Source organism: Pristiophorus japonicus, chromosome 2, assembly GCF_044704955.1.
Source record: "Pristiophorus japonicus isolate sPriJap1 chromosome 2, sPriJap1.hap1, whole genome shotgun sequence".
NCBI classification, from domain to species: Eukaryota; Metazoa; Chordata; class Chondrichthyes; family Pristiophoridae; genus Pristiophorus; species Pristiophorus japonicus.
In genome coordinates, this window is record NC_091978.1 from 232,117,275 (window position 1) to 232,139,285 (window position 22,011).

The 22,011-nt window shown below is 44.6% G+C and overlaps 1 protein-coding gene across 1 annotated transcript in view; it reads left to right on the forward strand.

The window, feature by feature from the left end:
• wdfy3 (WD repeat and FYVE domain containing 3) overlaps positions 1 to 22,011 on the forward strand; it is a 690,816-nt gene that overhangs the window by 284,667 nt on the left and 384,138 nt on the right. The window contains exons 12-14 of the mRNA XM_070871062.1: positions 185 to 378; positions 766 to 1,223; positions 4,593 to 4,676. Coding sequence (XP_070727163.1) covers positions 185 to 378; positions 766 to 1,223; positions 4,593 to 4,676 — 736 coding nt within the window. The remainder of the gene's footprint in view (positions 1 to 184; positions 379 to 765; positions 1,224 to 4,592; positions 4,677 to 22,011) is intronic.

A 22,011-nucleotide genomic window follows, 5' to 3' on the forward strand; every position in this document is an offset into this window, starting at 1 on the left:
CCTCTGCCTCGAGGCTAGACACTCAACGTAGTCCTAGGTGTACAAATATGCCATTTTGTAATTAGTTGCTAGGAGCTGCGTGTGATATTCTGCGAAGTAATAAAGTTTGTGAGAAAATAATAACACAGTAGAAATAGGGGTGAAATAATTTAAAACCAATCTTTGTTCAACATCTTTTTTTAAGGTGTTTTCCGGGAGTTTGGAGGAGCACGATGTGTACATAACATAGTGAAGTATCCACAGTGTCGGGAACCTGCACTGATGATTATACAGCAGTTAGTTTTGTCCCCTAGTGGTGATGATGATATGGGTACTCTATTAGGGCTGATGCACACGGCCCCATCTACAGAATTACAACTCAAAACTGATATTCTGACAGTAAGTATATCGTTCATATTTTAGCTTCTGTTTTCCACTACTGTTCCTTCTTTCAAACTCTCTCAAGCACAATAGCACTTTTTTCAGCTAGACTGTGGTTAAACTCTGCATCTTATCAACCCGGGTAAAAACTGGCAACAGCAAACACATTTGAAAATCAGCCAATGGTAGCATTCAGACTTGAGACTGCCCCAGGTGAGTATCCAGCACTGCATTTCTAAAGCTGCAGACTACCCTGTACTTATTTTTGAATTAAAAAAAATAATGACGTCCAAGTAAATCTGTTTTATGAGCCCTAACCAGAATAATTTTGTTTCAATAGATCCAACTCAGTATCGTCAATGATCTACATTTTTATTTTAGTTGAAATGCATATTGTCTCCACAGGCTCTCCTTACTGTGCTGAGAGAAAGTCATCGCACACGAACAGTGTTCCGAAAAGTTGGGGGATTTGTTTATGTCACATCACTGTTGGTCGCCATGGAACAATCCTTGAGTTCTCAACCCAAGGGAGTGTGGGAAAAGGTGAACACAAACCAAGTCTTTGAACTGGTGCATACAGTCATTTGTACGTTGACAGCAGCAATGCGTTATGAACCTGCTAATTCCCATTTCTTCAGAACTGAAATCCAATATGAAAAACTCGCAGATGCTGTGCGTTTGCTTGGTTGCTTCTCAAATATTCGACAAATAGGTTCAACTACTGCCTGTCCTTCAAATAACCAACCATTTCAGAGAATACTTGAAGATGATGTTGCATTGTTGGAATCCGTTTATCCCACACTGAAACACTGTAGTAAACTTTTTTGTTGCCTCTACAAAATGGCCACAGACTCTTTTGACAGGTAGGGACTTCATCAATTTGGCAATTCTTATTTTAAAACTTAAGTTATCAATGTAAACTTTTCTTTGAAAAATAGCATGTTTAAGAGAAAATGCATATTTTTCAGTATTGTTGGTTGCATTTTATTACAGCTTTTATAGTAGATTGAATTGAAATATTTTGGTAATTTCCATGTTTTAAATTAAATTGTGGTATATAGTTGAGTAAACTAAATATTAATTGATACGCTAATATTCCTTCGTAATTAAATCCCATTGGACTAGTAGGATACTTGTTATATATTGAATTCTTGGAGTACCGAGTTAAAAGCAACTTAAATGTTATATTAATTCTTAGAATTGTGACCTCCATATACACACACACAATTGTGGTTTGCCTAACATGTATATGTGCCATGATGTAAACATCATATGCGTTTAAAATTTCTGCATTTAGCCATCCCAAAATTTGTCCAGTGACCGTTGACAGTTTTTCCTTCCACCTTCTGGATCTGTACTTGAGTCATTTGTCAAAGTTTTATTTCTGAAACTGCATAATTTCATTTCTCGCATAATTTATTTGCCTTTCAGTATGGCTTCACTCTATAGACTAAACAATGAAAGATAGACTGGTTTTCGTTCGTGCCAAAATATCTATTGGGAATCCATTGCTTTGGCCATGGCAATTGCACATTGTGTTACACATCTTATAATCAAAATTTTGGGGAAACAAGCTGCTTTCTTTGTAAGGGCTTTAGTTTGAAGATTTAAAACTACTTGCATTTCCTGCACAAGGCTTCACCAAAGCATCATTGAGTGGTACTTAGTAAGGAGAACCATCAAGGTCTTCAGTCACCTGTAGGGCTTGGCCTCTGAACAAGAGTAGCACAATTTAAATATATTTTCTTAGTGTCTTACAAACAAATTATATTAACTCTTCTATCAGTGCAGAGTCAGTCATTGAGACGGTTTGTTTATCTTTGTTCTCTTTCTCTGAATAATCTAAAAGCAGCGAACCACACCAATTTAGGGAAGGTGGTCATTTTTGCTGCATTTAATTATTTTGATTCTGCTTTTACATTCCTTAACAATTTAAGAAGATTTTTAAATTTAGCACTCAGTTATGTCGAGACATGCACGCCCATAGCTGCGTCCAAAAGTACATGCACACTTCTACACATTTCTTTCCGGAACAATTATTCCTTTTGGAGTCTGCCAACGTATTTCTGTGTGAAAAATCCGGGCATGGAAGAAAAGTAGATTGAGTTTAGAAATACTTCAAGGAATTCAGAACAGATACATTCCACTGGGGAAGCTACGTAAAAAAGGAAGCGATTAATGTGGGAAACAATGGAAGTAATGTGAGGAATCGGGGCTAAAGCTACAGGTGGCGCGATGGACTGAGACAAATATAAAAACAAAGTTAAGAAGCTGGTCAGGAGATTTGAAATGGAAAATAGATAGCCAGAAATATTAAAAATAAATGTGAAGCATTTTATTCACATATATTCACAGCAAGCAGGTAAAAAAGCAACTGATGGAGCTATTGAAAGATCACAAAGATAACGAGATATCAAATGACCAGTGGATAGTAAGTATACTGAAAGAAATTCTTCTTTCTTCAAAAAGAGAACATAGACAGACTGTCCAGCATGGAAGTTGAATTTCTGGGGGCAGACTGGCAGGCAACGGAAGTGCAGATAAGACAGTCACTTCTACGATGAGGAAGGTAAAAGAAGATTATACATCTGGGCCAGATAGACTTCATACAAGGGTATTTAAAGAAATTGGTCACACATTTGCCACTGTGTTTGGGGATTAATTATAAATGAGAAGAATGCCCCGGGTTTGAAAAGTAGCTGACATAACATCAATCTTTGAAAAGGGACGTAGAGATAGTCCAGGAGTAAGCCTCGCATCCATTATGGATTAAATGTTAGTAATCCTGAGATAATGAAACACATAGATATTGTAAGAAGGAATCAATATGGAAGGGAGATCTTGCCGGATAAATTTACTGGAATTCTTTGAGGAAATGATGGACTTGTTGATGATGTAAATTTTGTGGATGTGATGTACTTAGATTTTAGCATAGCTGTGGATACCTTGCCACATTAGCAATTAGTCCTCAAGATAGGAAGACTTGGACTAGGTTGCAAGGTCCTAGGGTGGGTTGAAAATGAGTTAAACCAGAGAAAGCAAGGGTGTTTGTGAATGGAGCTGCGTTGACATGGCGAAGAGTCGACAAGGAGTTGATCATGCCTATTGAATTAGTGTCTATAAATTATTCGGAGCTGGGAGCGGAAACTAAGCTGACTAGACTTTACAGATAAAATTTTCAGTGGGGGGGCACACAAATAATAAGGAACAGGAAAACCCAACATAAATGGACCAGAATAGGGTAGGAAGGTGGGCTGATGAATATCAAATGGCATCTAAACTTAACAGTTGTAAGTAAGGGAAGTTAACAGTGGGAATGTAAACAATATTTTTCCAGGCTGCTGGGCATGATGCAGGAGAGAAACTTGGGAGTTATGATAGATAATTCACTTAAAGCAGCAGCAAAACTGAAGTCAGTGGGGGTCAAAAGGAAAACACTCCAGTAGCTGGACTTGCACCTAATGGAAGCCAATCATCATATCCCAGGATATCACTGTAGGAGTTCCTCAGTGAAGCGTCACAAAACATCTGCCTATCCGATATCCTTTACGCTGGAGTGATTATTGCTTTGGGAATTGGTCCAAGTGTTTGTTTAGAAGATTCAGCTTGAAGGTGAAAGGAATTACCCTAGCACTCCCAATTTTCTGAAAAAAGGTTGAGCACTCGAGCCCAATGTTACTGCTTGTTACTGCCTGGCGGCCAAATATGAACTAGCAATGGTTAGTGTGTTAATTTAGCGGAACAATGTTCAAATATGGAGATTTTAGAAGGATGCATGTCATGGAAATGATTCCAGATAAGATGTTTGGTAGGCAATGTCTAAGTTTGTGTGTGTTTGTATGTATGTTTATGTGAACTTTTGTTTTCAGACTAGAATTGCTACAGTAAATGAACCATGTGATCCCATTTAAAGAGGCAGTTTAAAAAAAATGATTTGAGCTACATAGTTTAAAAAGAATCTAAATTTAAAAAATCAAGCTGCCAAAATTTCTTGCTGCACTTAAAACCAATACCTGTACGAAAAAAAAACTAACCTAGAAACTTGGCTTGTTTCTTACCTTTGCACTTTTCTTCTGTTTCTATTGGTTCTTCACCCACCAGCCCTGGCTTTAAACTGCTGTTCTTTGTGCTGCTTTGCTATCTTAGCAGTAACTGTACTAACAAGCTTTGTGCTTATTTCTTCTTCCTAACAATCCTTGTCCAATGGTGTTTGCTATTTTTTTTGTCTATAGTCTTGCTGAACAGGTTCCGCCTTGCTTGACACATGAGACTTCCCTTCCCTCTCCTTGGGGTACTCCAGCTCTGTCCAGAAAAAGGTACTAGCCCAGTAGGATTAACTTAGCCTAGTTTTTCTAATACTGATACACCTCAAAATGTTCTCTACTGTTATAGTATAACTTTCTCACTTAGATTTCTTTTTGTTTGTGGGTTAATGATGAATGTATATCCTTCAATTTGTTTTTGAACTTTCTGCCTTGTTTTTTCCTACGCTGCTGCCTTCCAGCTGGGAGGCCAAGATGATGTGGCCTGCAGGTTTCTTCATAGCTGCTCCATATTAGGTGATATTTGTGAGACGCTGTAGATTTTTTTATCTTAATATAATATACAGGTGCCTGACCAGTGGTTTGGCCATGGACCCCACAAAACTTGACCATTTGGAGGATATCCAAGTTTGAATTTCAATTCAAGTAGGAATTCGAAACTTAACCCTCAATGTGCAGCCTAGTGACCTGCCTAGCTTGAGAACCTGTCCTAGTCATTTTGTTCAAAATTATATTGAAGTGTGAACTCAGCTGGAAGAAAGATGCTGAGTGATAGTTTCTGTACATTCTAGAATGATCATTGAACAATATACAAGAGGATTGTGTAAGCTGCAATCATCTTTGACCAAATATATTACATTTGTTTAAGAAACAAAGTAGCCTTTTGTGTTATGTCTTGGATGAGATCCATCTGCATGTTACAGATATTGCAAGCAATTCTCCTCCCATGCCCCTGCCAGATAGTTACAACCCCCACTGAGGCATAAGTGCGCACAAATTTCTGGGCCCATTTAATTTGCCCTGCCTTAGTACCCTTGCCAAGAAGCCCACCCCTGTTAGGGCCGCCTTTTAAAATTTATTCACAGGATGTGGGCTTTGCTGGCAAAGGCAGCATTTATTGCCCATCCCTAATTGGCCTTGAGAAGATGGTAGTGAGTCACCTTCCTGAACCGCTGCAGTCTGTGTGGTGATGGTACTCCGAGAGTGCTGTTATAGAGGGAGTTCCAGAATTTTGACCCAGCGATATTTAAGGAACGGCGATATGCTTCCAAACCAGGCTGGTGTGTGACTTGGAGGGGAACGTGGAGACGGTGGTGCTCCAATGTGCTTGCTGCCCTCGTCCTTCTAGGTGGTAGTTGTTATATATGTATACTTGTATTTACTCTATACAGCCACCAGAGGGCTCATTCCCTGAAGTCCCAAGCGATCCCATAATTCCTTGGGAGCATCGGTATTTAAGGAGGCTTCACAGTTTGGAGAAGGCACTCTAGAGACCTGCAATAAAAGGTCACACTTTACTTTGAGCTCACAGTGTTCAGTCTGATTCTTCCCTTGCAGTCGGATTCAGGTGAAATTATAATGGGGAACAAAGAAATGGCAGACCAATTGAACCAATACTTTGGTTCTGTCTTCACTAAGGAAGATACAAATAACCTTCCAAAGGTACTAGGGGACAGTGGGTCCAGTGAGAAGGAGGAACTGAAGGATATCCTTATTAGGCGGGAAATTGTGTTAGGGAAATTGATGGGATTGAAGGCCGATAAATTCCCAGAGCCTGATAGTCTGCATCCCAGAGTACTTTAGGAAGTGGCCCTAGAAATAGTGGATGCATTGGTAATCATTTTCCAACAGCCTATCTACTCTGGATCAGTTACTATGGACTGGAGGGTAGCTAATGTAACACCACTTTTTTTAAAAAGGAGGGAGAGAGAAAACTGGTAATTATAGATCGGTTAGCTTGACATCAGTGGTGGGGAAAATGTTGGAATCGATCATGAAGGACGAAATAGCAGCGCATTTAGAAAGCGGTGACAAGATCGGACCAAGTCAACATGGATTTATGAAAGGGAAATCATGCTTGACGAATCTTCTGGAATTTTTTGAGGATGTAACTAGTAGAGTGGACAAGGGAGAACCAGTAGATGTGGTGTATTTGGACGTTCAGAAGGCTTTTGACAAGAGATTGTTGTGCAAAATCAAAGCACATGTTATTGGGGGTAATATACTGACGTGGATAGGGAACTGGTTGGCAGACAGGAAGTAGAGAGTCGGGATAAACGGGTCCTTTTCAGAATGGCAGGCAGTGACTAGTGAAGTGCCGCAGGGCTCAATGCTGGGACCCCAGCTCTTTACAATATACATTAACGATTTGGATGAAGGAATAATATCTCCAAGTTTGCAGATGACACTAAACTGAGTGGCGGTGTGAGCTGTGAGGGGGACGCTAAGAGGCTGCAGGGTGACTTGGACAGGTTAGGTGAGTGGGCAAATGCATGGCAGATGCAGTATAGTGTGGATAAATGTGAGGTTATCCATCTTGGGGGCAAAAACACGAAGGCAGAAAATTATCTGAATGGCGGCAGACTAGGAAAAGGGGAAGTGCAACGAGACCTGGGTGTCATGGTTCATCAGTTACTGAAAGTGGACACGCAGGTACAGCAGGCGGTAAAGAAGGCAAATGGCATGTTGGCCTTCATAGCTAGGGGGTTTGAATATAGAAGCAGGGAGGTCTTGCTGCAATTGTACAGGGCCTTAGTGAGGCCTCACCTGGAATATTGTGTTCAGTTTTGGTCTCTTAGTCTGAGGAAGGACGTTCTTGCTATTGAGGGAGTGCAGTGAAGGTTCACCAGACTGATTCCAAGGATTGCTGGGCTGTCATATGAGGAGAGACTGCATCAACTGAGCCTTTATTCACTGGAGTTTAGCAGGATGAGAGGGGATCTCATAGAAACATGTAAGATTCTGACGGGACTGGACAGGTTAGATGCAGGAAGAATGTTCCCGAAGTTGTGGAAGTCCAGAACCAGGGGGCGTACTCTTAGGATAAGTGGTAGGCCATTTAGGACTGAGATGAGGAGAAACTTCTTCACTGAGTTGTTAACCTGTGGAATTCCCTGCCACAGAGAGTTGTTGATGTCAGTTCACTGGATATATTCAAGAGGGAGCTAGATATGGCTCTTATGGTTAAGGGGATCAAAGGGTATGGAGAGAAAGCAGGAAAGGGGTACTGAAGGAATGATCAGCCATGATCTTATTGAATGGCGGTGCAGGCTCGAAGGGCCGAATGGCCTACTCCACCTATTTTTCTATGTTTCTCCATACACAACAACTGGCGATAAGATACAGATAGTGAACCCAAAGATGCAGAGCACAGTGGGCATCCTGGGGAAACTTTTGTGGAGCGACTCAACCAATGCTTCGTGGCCAACGAGCTAGATGGGGAAGAGAGCATTGCCAAACGAAGGGCGATCCTCCTCACCGAATTTGGGGCACCAACGTATGGCCTCCTGAAGAATCTGCTCACTCCAGCGAAACCCACGGAGAAATCGTACGACGATTTGTGCACTCTGGTCCGAGAGCATTTGAACCCGAAGGAAAGCGTTCTGATGGCAAGGTACCGGTTCTACACCTACTAAAGGTCTGAAGGCCAGGAAGTGGCGAGTTATGTCGCCGAGCTAAGACGCCTTGCAGGACATTGCGAATTTGGAGCACATGCTCAGAGACTTTTTCGTACTTGGCATTGGCCCCGAAACCATACTTCGTAAGCTTTTGACTGTAGAGACCCCAACCTTGTGTAAGGCCATAGTGATAGCCCAGGCGTTCATTGCCACCAGTGACAATACAAAACAAATCTCTCAGCACACAACTGCTGCTACAAGTGCTGTGAACAAAGTGATGATGTTTTCGAATCATAACGTACAGGGCAGGTCACACATACCTGCAGCTACATGTCCGCAGATGTATCAGAGTCCATCATCAAGGGTGATGAATACAAGGCCATTAACACCTTGTTGGCGCTGCGGAGGTGATCATCGTTTCCATTCATGCCGATTCAAAGAGTACATTTGCAAGGGCTGTCGAATAATGGGACACCTTCAATGAGTGTGCAGGCGAGCTGCAAAGCCTGTTAAACCTGCAAACCACCATGTTGCAGAGGACAGATCCACGGAGGATCACGACGAACCAGAGCCTCAGATCGAGGAAGCAGAGGCACATGGGATGCACACATTCACCATGAATTGTCCCCCGATAATGCTAAATGTTGAGCTAAATGGACTCCATGGTGTCAGTGGAGCTGGACACGGGCACGAGCCAGTCCATCATGGGCAAAAAGACTTTCGAAAGGTTGTGGTCCAACAAGGCCTCAAGACAAGTCTTAACTCCAGTTTGCACGAAACAAAGATCTTACACAAAAGAACTGATTCCTGTAATCGGTAGTGCTACCGTAAAGGTCACCTACGATAGAGCCGTGCATAAGCTTCCACTCTGGCTAATACCGGGCGATGGTCCCACGCTGCTCGGCAGGAGCTGGCTGGGGAAGATACGCTGGAACTGGGACGACGTCGGAGCGCTATCGCCTGCTGACGACACTTCGTGTGCCCAGGTCTTAAACAAATTTCCTTCGCTGTTCGAACCAGGCATCGGGAAATTCCAAGGAACAAAACTGCAGATCCACCGAATTCCGGGGGCACGACCCATCCATCACAAGGCGAGAGCAGTACCGTATATGATGAGCGAAAGGGTAGAGATCGAGCTAGACCTGCTGCAAAGAGAGGGCATCATTTCCCCGATCGAGTTCAATGAGTGGGTAAGTCCTGTCATCCCAGTCCTCAAGGGAGACGGCACCGTCCGAATCTGTGGCAAGTACAAAGTAACTATCAATCGTTTCTCCCTGCAGGACCAATACCCACTATCAAAGGCAGACAGCTTCTTTGCAACGCTGGCGGGAGGAAAGATGTTCATGAAGCTGGATCTGACTTCAGGAACTGGAGGAATCATCGAAGACCCTCACCTGCATCAACACACACACAGGTCTTTTTACTTATAACAGATGCCCATTTGGAATCTGATCGGCGGTGGTGATATTCCAGAGAAACATGGAAAGCTTACTGAATTCGGTCCCACACACCGTGGTCTTCCAGGACGACATCTTGGTCACAGGTTGGAACACAGTCGAGCATCTGCAAAACTGGAGGAAATTCTTGGTCGACTCAACCGCGTGGGGCTCAGGTTAAAATGCGCGAAGTGCGTTTTCCTGGCGCCTGAAGTGGAGTTCCTGGGAAGGAGGATTGCAACGGACGGCATCAGGCCCACCAACGCGAAGATGGAGGCAATCGAGAACGCACCGAGACCACAGAACGTGACGGAGCCGCAGTCGTTTCTGGGACTCCTGAACTACTTTGGTAACTTCTTACTGGGACTCAGCACACTGTTAGAATCACTGCATGTCTTACTATGAAAAGGGAACGAATGGGTTTGGGGCAAAAGCCAAGACAATGCCTTTGTAAAAGCGAGAAAATTGTTATGCTCAAACAAATTGCTTCTGTTGTATGATCCATGTAAGCGTTTGGTACTAGCATGTGATGCGTCGTCATATGGCGTCGGGTGTGTATTGCAACAAGCTAATGATTTCGGGAAACTGCAACCGGTTGCTTATGCATCCAAGAGTCTGCCGAAGGCTGAGAGAGCCTACAGCATGATTGAGAAAGAAGCATTAGCGTGTGTCTATGGAGTAAAGAAAATGCATCAATACCTGTTTGGGCTAAAATTCGAATTGGAAACTGACCATTAGCCACTTATATCCCTGTTCTTCGAGCGTAAAGGGATAAATGTCAAACGCATCAGCCCGCATCCAGAGATGGGCGCTCACGTCCGCATACAACTAGGCCTCCGCCACAGGCCGGGCACAGAAAACTGCACCGATGCTCTCAGTAGGCTGCCATTGCCCACCATGGGGTTGGAAATGGCGCAGCCCGCAGATCTAGCCATGGTTCTGGAAGCATTTGAGAGTGAGCAATCACCCGTCACTGTCCAACAGATCAAAACCTGGACAAGCCAGGACCCCTTATTACCTCTAGTTAAAAGCTGTGTGCTTCACGGGAACTGGTCCAGTGTCCCAGTGGAAATGCAGGAAGCGATTAAGCCGTTCCAGCGGCGCAAAGATGAAATGTCTATACAGGCAGACTGCCTTCTGTGAGACAATCGAGTATTGGTCCCCAAGAAGGGCAGAGACACCTTCAATGACCTCCACAGAACCCACCCAGGCATCGTGATGATGAAAGCAATAGCCATATCCCACATGTGGTGGCCCGGTATCGATGCGGACTTAGAGTCCTGCGTTCACAGATGTAATACATGCATGCAGTTAAGCAATGTACCCAGGGAGGCACCGCTAAGTTTATGGTCTTGGCCCTCCAAACCATGGTCTCGGATACACGTCGACTATGCAGGTCCATTCTTGGGTAAAGTGCTCCTTGTGTTTGTAGACGGGTATTCCAAGTAGGTTAAATGTGCGATAATGTCGGCTAGCAAATCCGCTTCCACTACTGAGAGTCTGCGGGCCATGTTTGCCACACACGGCCTACCCGATGTCCTGGTGAGAGAAAACGGGCCATATTGTACCAGTGCTGAGTTCAAAGAATTCATGACCCGTAACGGGATCAAAAATGTCACATCTGCCCCGTTTCAACCAGCATCCAATGATCAGGGAGAGAGAGCAGTGCAAACCATCAAGCAAGGCTCGACGAGGGTAACTGAAGGCTGACTGCAGACTCGCAATGCAGAGTCCTGCTTAACTACCACACAAGACCCCACTCACTGCTGAACTGCTCATGAAAAGTGCACTGAAGACAAGGCTCTCATTAGTTCACTTGATCTACATGAACAGGTAGAGAGCAGGCGGCTTCAACAAAGTGTATAACATGATGGTGCAAATGTGTCACGCGAGATTGAAATCAATGATCCTGTATTTGTATTAAATTATGGACAAGGTCCCAAGTGGTTTCCCGGCACTGTCGTGGCCAAAGAGGGGAGCAGGGTGTTTCGGGTCAAACTTTCAAATGGACTCATTCACCGGAAACACTTGGACCAAATCAAACTCAGATTCACGGACTACCCTGAGCAACCCACCTTGGACCCTAGCTTTTTTGATCCCCCAACATACACACCAGTGGCAACTGGCACCACGGTTGACCACGAAGCAGAACCCATCATCCACAGCAGCCCAGCAGGCCCAACACACCAGGCAGCCGAGCAGGGCCAGCTGCACAACAGCCCAGCGAGGGCCCAACAAATGATTCAACAACACCAGCTTTCACACTGAGATGATCAACCTGGGCAAGAAGGGCCCCAGATCAACTCACATTGTAAATAGTTACACTATTGACTTTGTGGAGCGAGTGTTGTTATATATATATATATATATATATATATATACTTATATTTACTCTGCACAACCACCAGAGAGCTCATCCCCTGGAGTCCCAAGGGATCCCATAATCCCTTGGGAGCATATATAAGGAGGCTTTGCAGATTGGAGAGGCACTCTGGAGACCTGCAATAAAAGACTACGGTCACACTTTACTTTGAGCTCAGTGTTCAGTCTGACTCTTTCTCCATACACAACAGTAGTGGTTGCAGGTTTGGGAGGTGCTGTCGAAGAAGCCTTGGGAAGTTGCTGCAGTGCATCTTGCTAATGGTACACACTGCAACCACGGTATGCCCGGTGGTGGAGGGAGTGGATGTTTGAGGTGTTGGATAGGGTGCCAATCAAGTGGTCGGATTTGTCCTGGATGGTGTCGAGCTTATTGAGTGTTGGAGCTGCACTCATCCAGGCAAGTGGAGAGTATTCCATCACACTCCTGACTTGTGCCTTGTAGATAGTGGAAATGCTTTGGGGAGTCAGGAGTTGAGACACTCGCCACAGAATACTTGGCCTCTGACTGGCTCTCGTTGTCACAGTATTTATGTTGCTGGTCCAGTTCAGTTTCTGGTCAATGGTGACCCCCAGGTTATTAATAGATATACAGCGTGGAAGGAAGCCCTTTCGGCCCATCGTGTCCACGTTGGCCTACGAAGAGCCGCGCAGCCCTCAGTCAGCAGCCCTGAAGGTTACATATAAACCTACGAACAATGAACAAAGACGGATAGACAATGAGCTCCCAGCCCAACCATTCTGCCTCACGCAACTGTGACACCCCTTATAGTGAAACCTTCTACACTCCACCCCAACCATGTGATCTCCTGAGAGAGGTAAAAACCCAGGCCAATTTAGGGAGAAATTCCTCTCTGACCCATCCAGGCGATCGAAACTAGTCCAAGAGATCACCCTGGCTGTATTTGATTCCCTGCAGTACTTACCATTATATCTGCGCCGGCCACCAAAAGGTTATCCAGTCTAATCCCAATTACCAGCTCTAGGTCTGTAACCCTGCAGGCTATGGCACTTTAAATGCCCTTCCAACCATCTCTTAAAAGTGGTGAGAGTTTCTGGATCCACCACTCTTCCAGGCAGTGATTTCCAGATCCCCACAACCCTCTGTGTAAAGAAGCTCCCCCTCAAATTCACTCTAAACCTTCCAGCAACCACCTTAAAACTATGCCCCCTCGTAATAGACTCCTCTACCAGTGGAAATAGACCCTTACTATCCACTATGTCCAGGCCCCTCAATATTTTGTACACCTCAATGAGGGCTCCTCAACCGCCTCTGTTCCAATGGGAACAAACCCAGCCTACCCAATCTGTCCTGATAACTAAGATTCTCCATTCCAGGCAGCATCCTAGTAATTCTCCTCTGCACCCCCTCTAGTGCAATCACAGCAGGCCGGGGAGCAGAAGGAGCAGCGTGATGGCCTAGCCCTGCAGGCTGAGTGGCCCCCGGCCTGCGAGCACCATCGGAGCAGGCCGGGGAGCGGAAGGAGAAGCGTGGCGGCATACCACTCCAGGGAGCAGCACGTGCTGGAGCAGGAGAGCAGTGGCAGTGAAGAGGGACATCACCAAGATCCAGGTCGCTGATTGGAGTGCGGGCAGGTACAGCAGGAGCAACAAGGTCAGAGCGAAGAAGCGGCTAGAGATTGTACAGGGACGTGATCGGGGCCCAGGAGAGGCGTGAGTTTGGGGCCCAGAAGAGGCGAGGGTCCAGGGGCAGCACGGGCCAGCCCACACTGCAATGCGTGCGCGCACTAGGTCTGTGCAGCAGAGTTGGTCTCCAGTCGTCTTGGTTAATCCTTGCTACTGGACCAAGACCTAGCTCTGTCAAGCCCATGTGGTGGCTGGTGTGCAATGGTCACCACATATTAAAAAATCCATGCACAGGCATCTTCCACCCTTAATGTAGTTCTGGACCTGGAATTTTAGGTCGTTCACCTGTGAACTTTTTGACGTGGAAGCAAGTCATCCTCGATTCGAGGGATTGCCTATAATACGGCGACCAAAACTGCACGCAGTACTCCGAGATCAGGCGCAGACAGCGGAAGGAGCGTGTGGTAAATCAGTGCACCCCCCACTTCCCCCAACGCATATCTGTCCCACCTGTGACAGGGTCTGTGGCTCTCGTGTTGGACTGTTCAGCCACGAAAGAACTCACTTTAGGAGTGGAAGCATGTCTTTCTCGATTTAGAGAGACTGCCTATGATGAACCAAAGTATTATATAATTTAAGCATAACCTCCCTGCACTTCTATGCCTCGACCAATAAAGGCAAGCATTCCGTATGCCGCCTTATCCACCTGGCCTGTAACTTTCAGGGATCTGTGGACAAGCACACCAAAATCTCTGTTCATCTCCACTATTAAGTGGTCTACCGCTTAATGTGTATACCCTTTCCTTATTAGCCCTTCCAAAGTGCATTACCTCACACTTCTCAGAATTAAATTCCATTTGCCACTGCTCTGCCCACCTGACCAGTAGATTGATATCCTTCTGCAGCCCATGATTTTCCTCTTCATTATCAACCACACAGCCAATTTTAGTGTCGTCTGCAAACTTCTTAATCATACTCCCTATATTCAAATCTAAATCGTTGCAATGGGGATTTGGCGATAGTAATGCCATTGAATGTTAAGAGGTGGTGGTTAGACTTTCACTTGTTGGAGATAGTCATTGCCTGTTACTTGCCACCAGAATTGAGCCTGAGGATATACTTGTATTGGCAAACAGTTGTGTTAGCCACTGCTACAATAGATCTTTGGAGTGCTCCATCTGTTCCACAGAGGTTGCCTGCCAGCTCAAGTCTCTCCCTCATCTTTTTGGAGTGACCCTCAGATTGTGCACATAAGAATATAAAAACATAAGAGGAATAGGCCATTTGGCCCCTCGAGCCTGCTCCGCCATTTAATAAGATCATGGCTGAACTGATCATGGACTCAGCTCCACTTCCCTGCCCGCTCCTCATAACCCTTCCCTTATCCCTCAAAAATCTGTATATCTCCGCCTTAAATATATTCAACGACCCAGCCTCCACAGCTCTCTGGGGCAGAGAATTCCACAAATTTACAATCCTCAGAGAAAAGATTCCTCTTCATCTCAGTTTTAAATGGGCGGCACCTTATTCTGAGACTATGCCCCCTAGTTCTAGTTTCCCCTATGAGTGGAAATATCCTCTCTGCATCTTATGTATTTCGATAAGATCACCTCATCCTTCTCAACTCCAGTGAGTACAGGCCCAACTTATCTTCATAAGTTAACCCCCTCATCTCCGGAATCAACCTAGTGAAGCTTCTCTGAACTGCCTCCAATGCAAGTATATCCTTCCTTTAAATACGCAGACCAAAACTGCATGCAGTACTCTAGATGTGGCCTCACCAATAGCCTGTATAACTGTAGCAAGACTTCCCTGCTTTTATACTCCATCCCCTTTGCAATAAAGGCCAGGGTTCCATTGGCCTTCATGATCACTTGCTGTACCTGCATACTAACCTTTTGTGTTTCATGCACCAGAACCCCCAGGTCCCACTGTACTGCATGCAATTTTTATCCATTTAAATTATAACTTGCTCTTTGATTTTTTTTTTCTGCCAATGTGCATAACCTCACACTTTCCAACATTATACTCAATTTGCCAAATTTTTGCCCACTCACTTAGCTTGTCTGTCCTTTTGCAGGTTTTTTGTGTTCTCCTCACACATTGTTTTGCTTCCCATTTTTGTATCGTCAGCAAACTTGGCTACGTTACACTTAGTCCCTTCATCCAAGTCGTTAATATAGATTGTAAATAGTTGGGGTCCCAGCACTGATCCCTGTGGCACCCCACTACTTGCTGATTGCCAACCTGAGAATAAACCATTTATCACGACTCTCTGTTCTCTGTTCGTTAGCTAATCCTTTATCCATGCTTAATATATTACCCCCAACCCCATGAACTTTTATCTTGTGCAGTAACCTTTTATGTGGCACCTTGTCAAATGCCTTCTGGAAGTCCCAATACACCACATCCACTGGATCCCCTTTATCCACCCTGTTCGTTACATCCTCAAAGAATTATGGCAAATTTGTCAAAAATTACTTTCCCTTTCATAAATCCATGCTGACTCTGCCTGACTGAATTATGCTTTTCCAAATGTCCTGCTACTGCTTCTTTTATAATGGACTCGAACATTTTCCCAACCACAGATGTTTGGCTAATTGGTCTATAGTATCCTGCTTTTTTTCTGCCTCATTTTTTAAATAGGGGCGTTACATTTGCAGTTTTCCAATCTGCTGGAACCTCCCCAGAATCCAGGGATTTTGGTAACTTACAACGAATGCATCCACTATCCTTGCCGCTACTTCTCTTAAGATCCTAGGATGCAAGCCATCAGGCCCAGGGGATTTATCCACCTTTAGTCCCATTATCGTACTGAGTACCACCTCCTTAGTGATTGTGTTAAGTTCCTCCCCCTCTTTCTCCCCCCCCCCCCCCCCCCCACAACCCCCCTCCTCCCCTATAGCCCCTTGATTGTCCACTGTTGGGATATTTTTAGTGTCCTCTATCATAACGACTAATGCAAAGTATTTGTTCAGAGTTTCTGCCATCTCCATGTTCCCCATCACTAATTTCCCCGGTCTCATCCTCTAAGGAACCAACATTTACTTTAGCCACTCTTTTCCTTTTTATATACCTGTAGAAACTCTTGTTATCTGTTTTTATATTTTATGCTAGTTTACTTTCATAGTCTATCTACCCTTTCTTAATCATTTTTTTTTCGTCATTCTTTGCTGGTTTTTAAAAGCTTCCCAATCTTCTGTCCCCCCACTAGTTTTAGCCACTTTGTATGCCCTTGTTTTTAATTGGGGAGGAGTATTCTGAATAAGGTGGACGAATTAACTGCGCAGATAGCAGTTAATAGATACGATGTAATTGGCATCACAGAGACATGGCTCCAGGGTGACCAAGACTGGGAACTTAACATCTAGGGGTATTCAGCATTTAGGAAGGACAGACAGAAAGGAAAAGGAGGCGGGGTGGCGTTGCTGATCAAAGAAGAAATTAATGCAATAGTAAAGGAAGGTCATTAGCTTGGATGATGTGGAATCGGTATGGGTGGAGCTGCGGAATACCAAAGGGCAGAAAACGCTAGTGGGAGTTGTGTACAGGCCACCAAACAGTAGTAGTGAGGCTGGGGAAAGCATAAAACAAGAAATATGGGATGTGTGCAATAAAGGTACAGCAGTTATCATGGGGGACTTTAATTTACATATAGATTAGGTTAGCTATAGATTACATATAAACTGCTAGCAATGCGGTAGAGGAGGATTTCCTGGAGTGTATTAGGGATGGTTTTCTTGACCAATATGTGGAGGAACCGACTAGAGAGCTGGCTATCCTAGACTGGGTGATGCGTAATGAGAAGGGATTAATTAGCAATCTTGTTGTGCGAGGCCCCTTGGGGAAGAGTGACCATAATATGATAGAATTCTTTATTAAGATTGAGAGTGACAGTGTTAATTCAGAAACTAGGGTCCTAAACTTAAGGAAAGGTAACTTCGATGGCATGAGGCGTGAATTGGCTAGAATAGACTGGCAAATGATACTTAAAGGGTTGATGGTAGATAGGCAATGGCAAACATTTATAGATCACATGGATGAACTTCAACTATTCTACATCCCTGTCTGGAGTAAAAATAAAACAGGGAAGGTGGCTCAACCGTGGATAACAAGGAAAATTAAGGATAGTGTTAGATCCAAGAAAGAGGCATATAAATTGGCCAGAAAAAGTAGCAAACCTGAGGACTGGGAGAAATTTAGAATTCAGCAGAGGAGGACAAAGGGTTTAATTAGGAGGGGGGGAAATAGAGTATGAGAGGCAGCTTGCTGGGAACATAAAAACTGACTGCAAAACCCTCTATAGATATGTGAAGAGAAAAAGATTGGTGAAAACAAACGTCGATCCCTTGCAGTTGGACTCAGGTGAATTTATAATGGGGAACAAAGAAATGGCAGACCAATTGAACAAATACTTTGGTTCTGCCTTCACGAAGGAAGACACAAATGACCTTCCGGATGTACTAGGGGACCGAGGGTCTAGTGAGAAGGAGGAACTGAAGGATATCCTTATTAGGCGGGAAATTGTGTTGGGAAAATTGATGGGATTGAAGGCCGATAAATCCCCAGGGCCTGATTGACTGCATCCCAGAATACTTAAGGAGGTGGCCCTAGAAATAGTGGATGCATTGGTAATCATTTTCCAACAGTCTATCGACACTGGATCAGTTCCTATGGATTGGAAGGTAGCTAATGTAACACCACTTTTTTAAGAAAGGAGGGAGAGAGAAAATGGGTAATTATAGCCTGACATCAGTAGTGGGGAAAATGTTGGAATCTATTAAGGATGAAATAGCAGCGCATTTGGAAAGCGGTGACGGGATCGGTCCAAGTCAGCATGGATTTATGAAAGAGAAATCATGCTTGACCAATCTTCTGGAATTTTTTGAGGATGTAACTAGTAGAGTGGACAAGGAAGAACCAGTGGATGTGGTGTATTTGGACTTTCAAAAGGCCTTTGACATGGTACCACATAAGCGATTGGAGTAAAAGATCAAGGCACATGGTATTGGGGGTAATGTACTGGCGTGGATAGAGAATTGGTTGGCAGGCAGGAAGCAGAGAGTCAGGTTAAACGGGTCCTTTTCGGAATGGGAGGCAGTAACTAGTGGAGTACCGCAGGGCTCAGTGCTGTGACCCCAGCTCTTTACAATATACATTAATGATTTGGATGAAGGAATTGAGGGTAATATCTCCAAGTTTGCAGATGACACTAAACTGGGTGTGTGAGCTGTGAGGAGGATGTTAAGAGGCTGCAAGGTGATTTGGACAGGTTAGGAGAGTGGGCAAATGCATGGCAGATGCAGTATAATGTGGTTAAATGTGAGGTTATCCACTTTGGTGGCAAAAACGCGAAGGCAGAATATTAACTGAATGGCGGCAGATTAGGAAAAGGGGAGGTGCAACGAGACCTGGGTGTCATGGTTCATCAGTCATTGAAAGTTGGCATGCAGGTACAGCAGGCGGTGAAGAAGGCAAATGGCATGTTGGCCTTCATAGCTAGGGGATTTGAGTATAGGAGCAGGGAGGTCTTACTGCAGTTGTACAGGGCCTTGGTGAGGCCTCACCTGGAATACCGTGTTCAGTTTTGGTCTCTTAATCTGAGGAAGGACGTTCTTGCTATTGAAGGAGTGCAGTATTGGTTCACCAGACTGATTCCAGGGATGGCTGGACTGTCATATGAGGAGAGACTGGATTAACTGGGCCTTTATACACTGGAGTTTAGAAGGATGAGAGGGGATCTCATAGAAACGTATAAGATTCTGACGGGACGGGACAGGTTAAATGCAGGAAGAATGTTCCCGATGTTGAAGTCCAGAACCAGGGGACACAGTCTTGGGATAAGGGGTAGGCCATTTCGAACTGAGATGAGGAGAAACTTCTTCACTGAGAGTTGTTAACCTGTGGAATTCCCTGCCGCAGAGAGTCGTTGATGCCAGTTCATTGGATATATTCAAGAGGGAGTTAGATGTGGCCCTTATGGCTAAAGGGATGAATGGGGTATGGAGAGAAAGCAGGAAAGGGGTACTGAGGTGAAAGATTAGCCATGATCTTATTGAATGGTGGTGCAGGCTCGAAGGGCAAAATGGCCTACTCCTGCACCTATTTTCTATGTTTCTATGTCTATGATACCATCCTTTATTTCATTAGTTAGCTGCAGATGGCTATCTTTTCTGTTACACCCTTTCCTCCTCAGTGGAATATATTTTTCTTGAGAGTTGTGAACTATCTCCTTAAATGCACGCCACCGTTCATCAACCGTCCCATACGTTAATTTATTTTCCCAGTCCACTTAAGCCAACTCTGTCTTCATACCTTTGCAGTATCCTTTATTTAGGCTTAGTACACTGGTTTGAGATCCAACTTTCTCACCCTCCATCTGAATTTGAAATTCACCCATGCTATGATCACTCATTCAAGGGGATCCTTTACTCAGAAATTGTTTATTAATCCTGTCTCATTACACAGGACCAGATCTGAGCTAGCCTGCCCCCTGGTTGGCTCCGTTACATGCTGCTCAAGGAACCCGTCCCTTATGCACACTCTGAACTCTTTCTCAAGGCTACCCTGACCAATTTGATTTGTCTAATCTATATGGAGGTTAAAATCACCCATGTTTATTGCTGTTCCTTTAAAACAAGCCCCCATTATTTCTTGGTTTATATTTTGACCAACAGAGTTGCTACTGTTAGGGGGCCTAGTGACTATGGCCACCAGTGACTTTTTTCCCCTTATTATTCCTTATCTCCACCCAAACTATTTCAACATCCTGATCATTTGAGCCAATATCGTTTCTCACTATTGCAGTGATTCCATCCATCATTAGCAGAGCTACCTCACCTCCTTTTCCTTTCTTCTGTCCATCCGAATTGTCAAGTACCCCTGAATGTTTAGTTCCCAGTCTTCGTCACCTTGCAACTACGTCTCTGTTATGGCTACCAGATCATAGCCATTTGTAACTATTTGTACCGACAGGTCATCTAATTTGTTACAATGCTACGTGCATTCAGATAAAGAGCTTTTAAATGTGTTTTCTTCCCATTTTCTCCTGTTATGACCCTAATGTTTATAGTTTCGGTCCCTTCCTGTCACGCTCTGGTTTTCCTTTCCCCCCCCAATGCTACCCTGCTCTATTGCCTTCACCATGTTCTTTGCGCTTTTACGTTACTGCTCACCTGAACCCCCTCCCGCCCCACTAATCAGATTAAAGCTCTCTCTGCAGCCCTAGTTATTCAGTTCACTAGGACCCTAGCCTCAGCATGTTCCAAGTAGAGCCCGTCCCGATGGAATAGCTCCCTCTTAGCCCAGTACTGGTGCCAGTGACCCAGCAACCAAAACCCATTTTTCCCACACCAGTCTTTGACCCACGGATTTCGCTCTCTGATCTTATTTAACCTATGTAAATTTGCTCATGGCTCGGGTAGTAATCCAGAGATTATTACTGTTATGTATTTAACCCTTTGTAACTTGCATTACACCTGACCATCAGAGGGCCCACCTGTTGGAGTCCCAAGAGATCCCAGCATTCCTTGGGAGCACAGTATATAAGCAGGTCATCCACAAGGTACCTGCACTCTGGAACCTTAATAAAGGAGCTAAAGTTACACTTGCTCATTACACACAGTCTCACCATTTATTATGAGCATAATAATTGGCAACGAGGTAATGAACAACTGCGCGAAAATGTAAAAAACAGTCGGCATCCTGGAAAAGTTCTCAGAAGAGGACGATTAGGAGGCCTTCGTGGAGAGTCTCGACCAATACTTTGTGGCCAACGAGCTGGAAGGGGACGAGAACGCCACCAAACGAAGGGCGATCCTCCTAACTGTCTGTGGGACAACAACCTATGGCCTCATGTAGAATCTCCTGGCCCTGGGAAAACCAACAGAGAAATCCTGTGAAGAGTTGTGTATGCTGGTCCGGGGCACCTAAATCCTATGGAAAGCGTTTTGATGGCGAGATATCGGTTCTACACGTGTCAACGATCGGAGGGCCAGGAAGTGGGGAGCCACGTCGCCGAACTAAGGCGCCTCGCAGGACATTGTGAGTTTGAGGGATTCCTAGAACAAATGCTCAGAGACTTTTTCGTAATGGGCATCGGACATGAGACAATCTTCGTAAACTGTTGACTGTAAAAACTCCGAATCTGAGTCAAGCCATAACGATAGCCCAGGCATTTATGTCCACCAGCGACAACACCAAGCAGATTTCGCAGAACAAAGAAGTTTCGGCCAGTACTGTGCATAAAGTAACATCAGTTTTGAGCAAAAATGTTCACGGCAGAACGTATACACCGGCTGCTGTGGCTCGACCTCAATTGACCCAGAGTCCACCATCATCTGTTAATGCGAGGCAGTTAACACCGTGTTGACGCTGTGGAGGTGATCATCGGCCCCATCAATGCCACTTTAAGCACTATGCGTGCAATGGTTGCAGAACAATGGGACACCTCCAAAGAATGTGCAGGTGACCTGCAAATCCTGCAAACCACCACGTTGTAAAGGAAGATCGATCCACAGAAGCGTACGGGATACACACGTTCACGACGAAATGCCCACCAATAATGTTGAAAGTTGAACTGAACAGCAT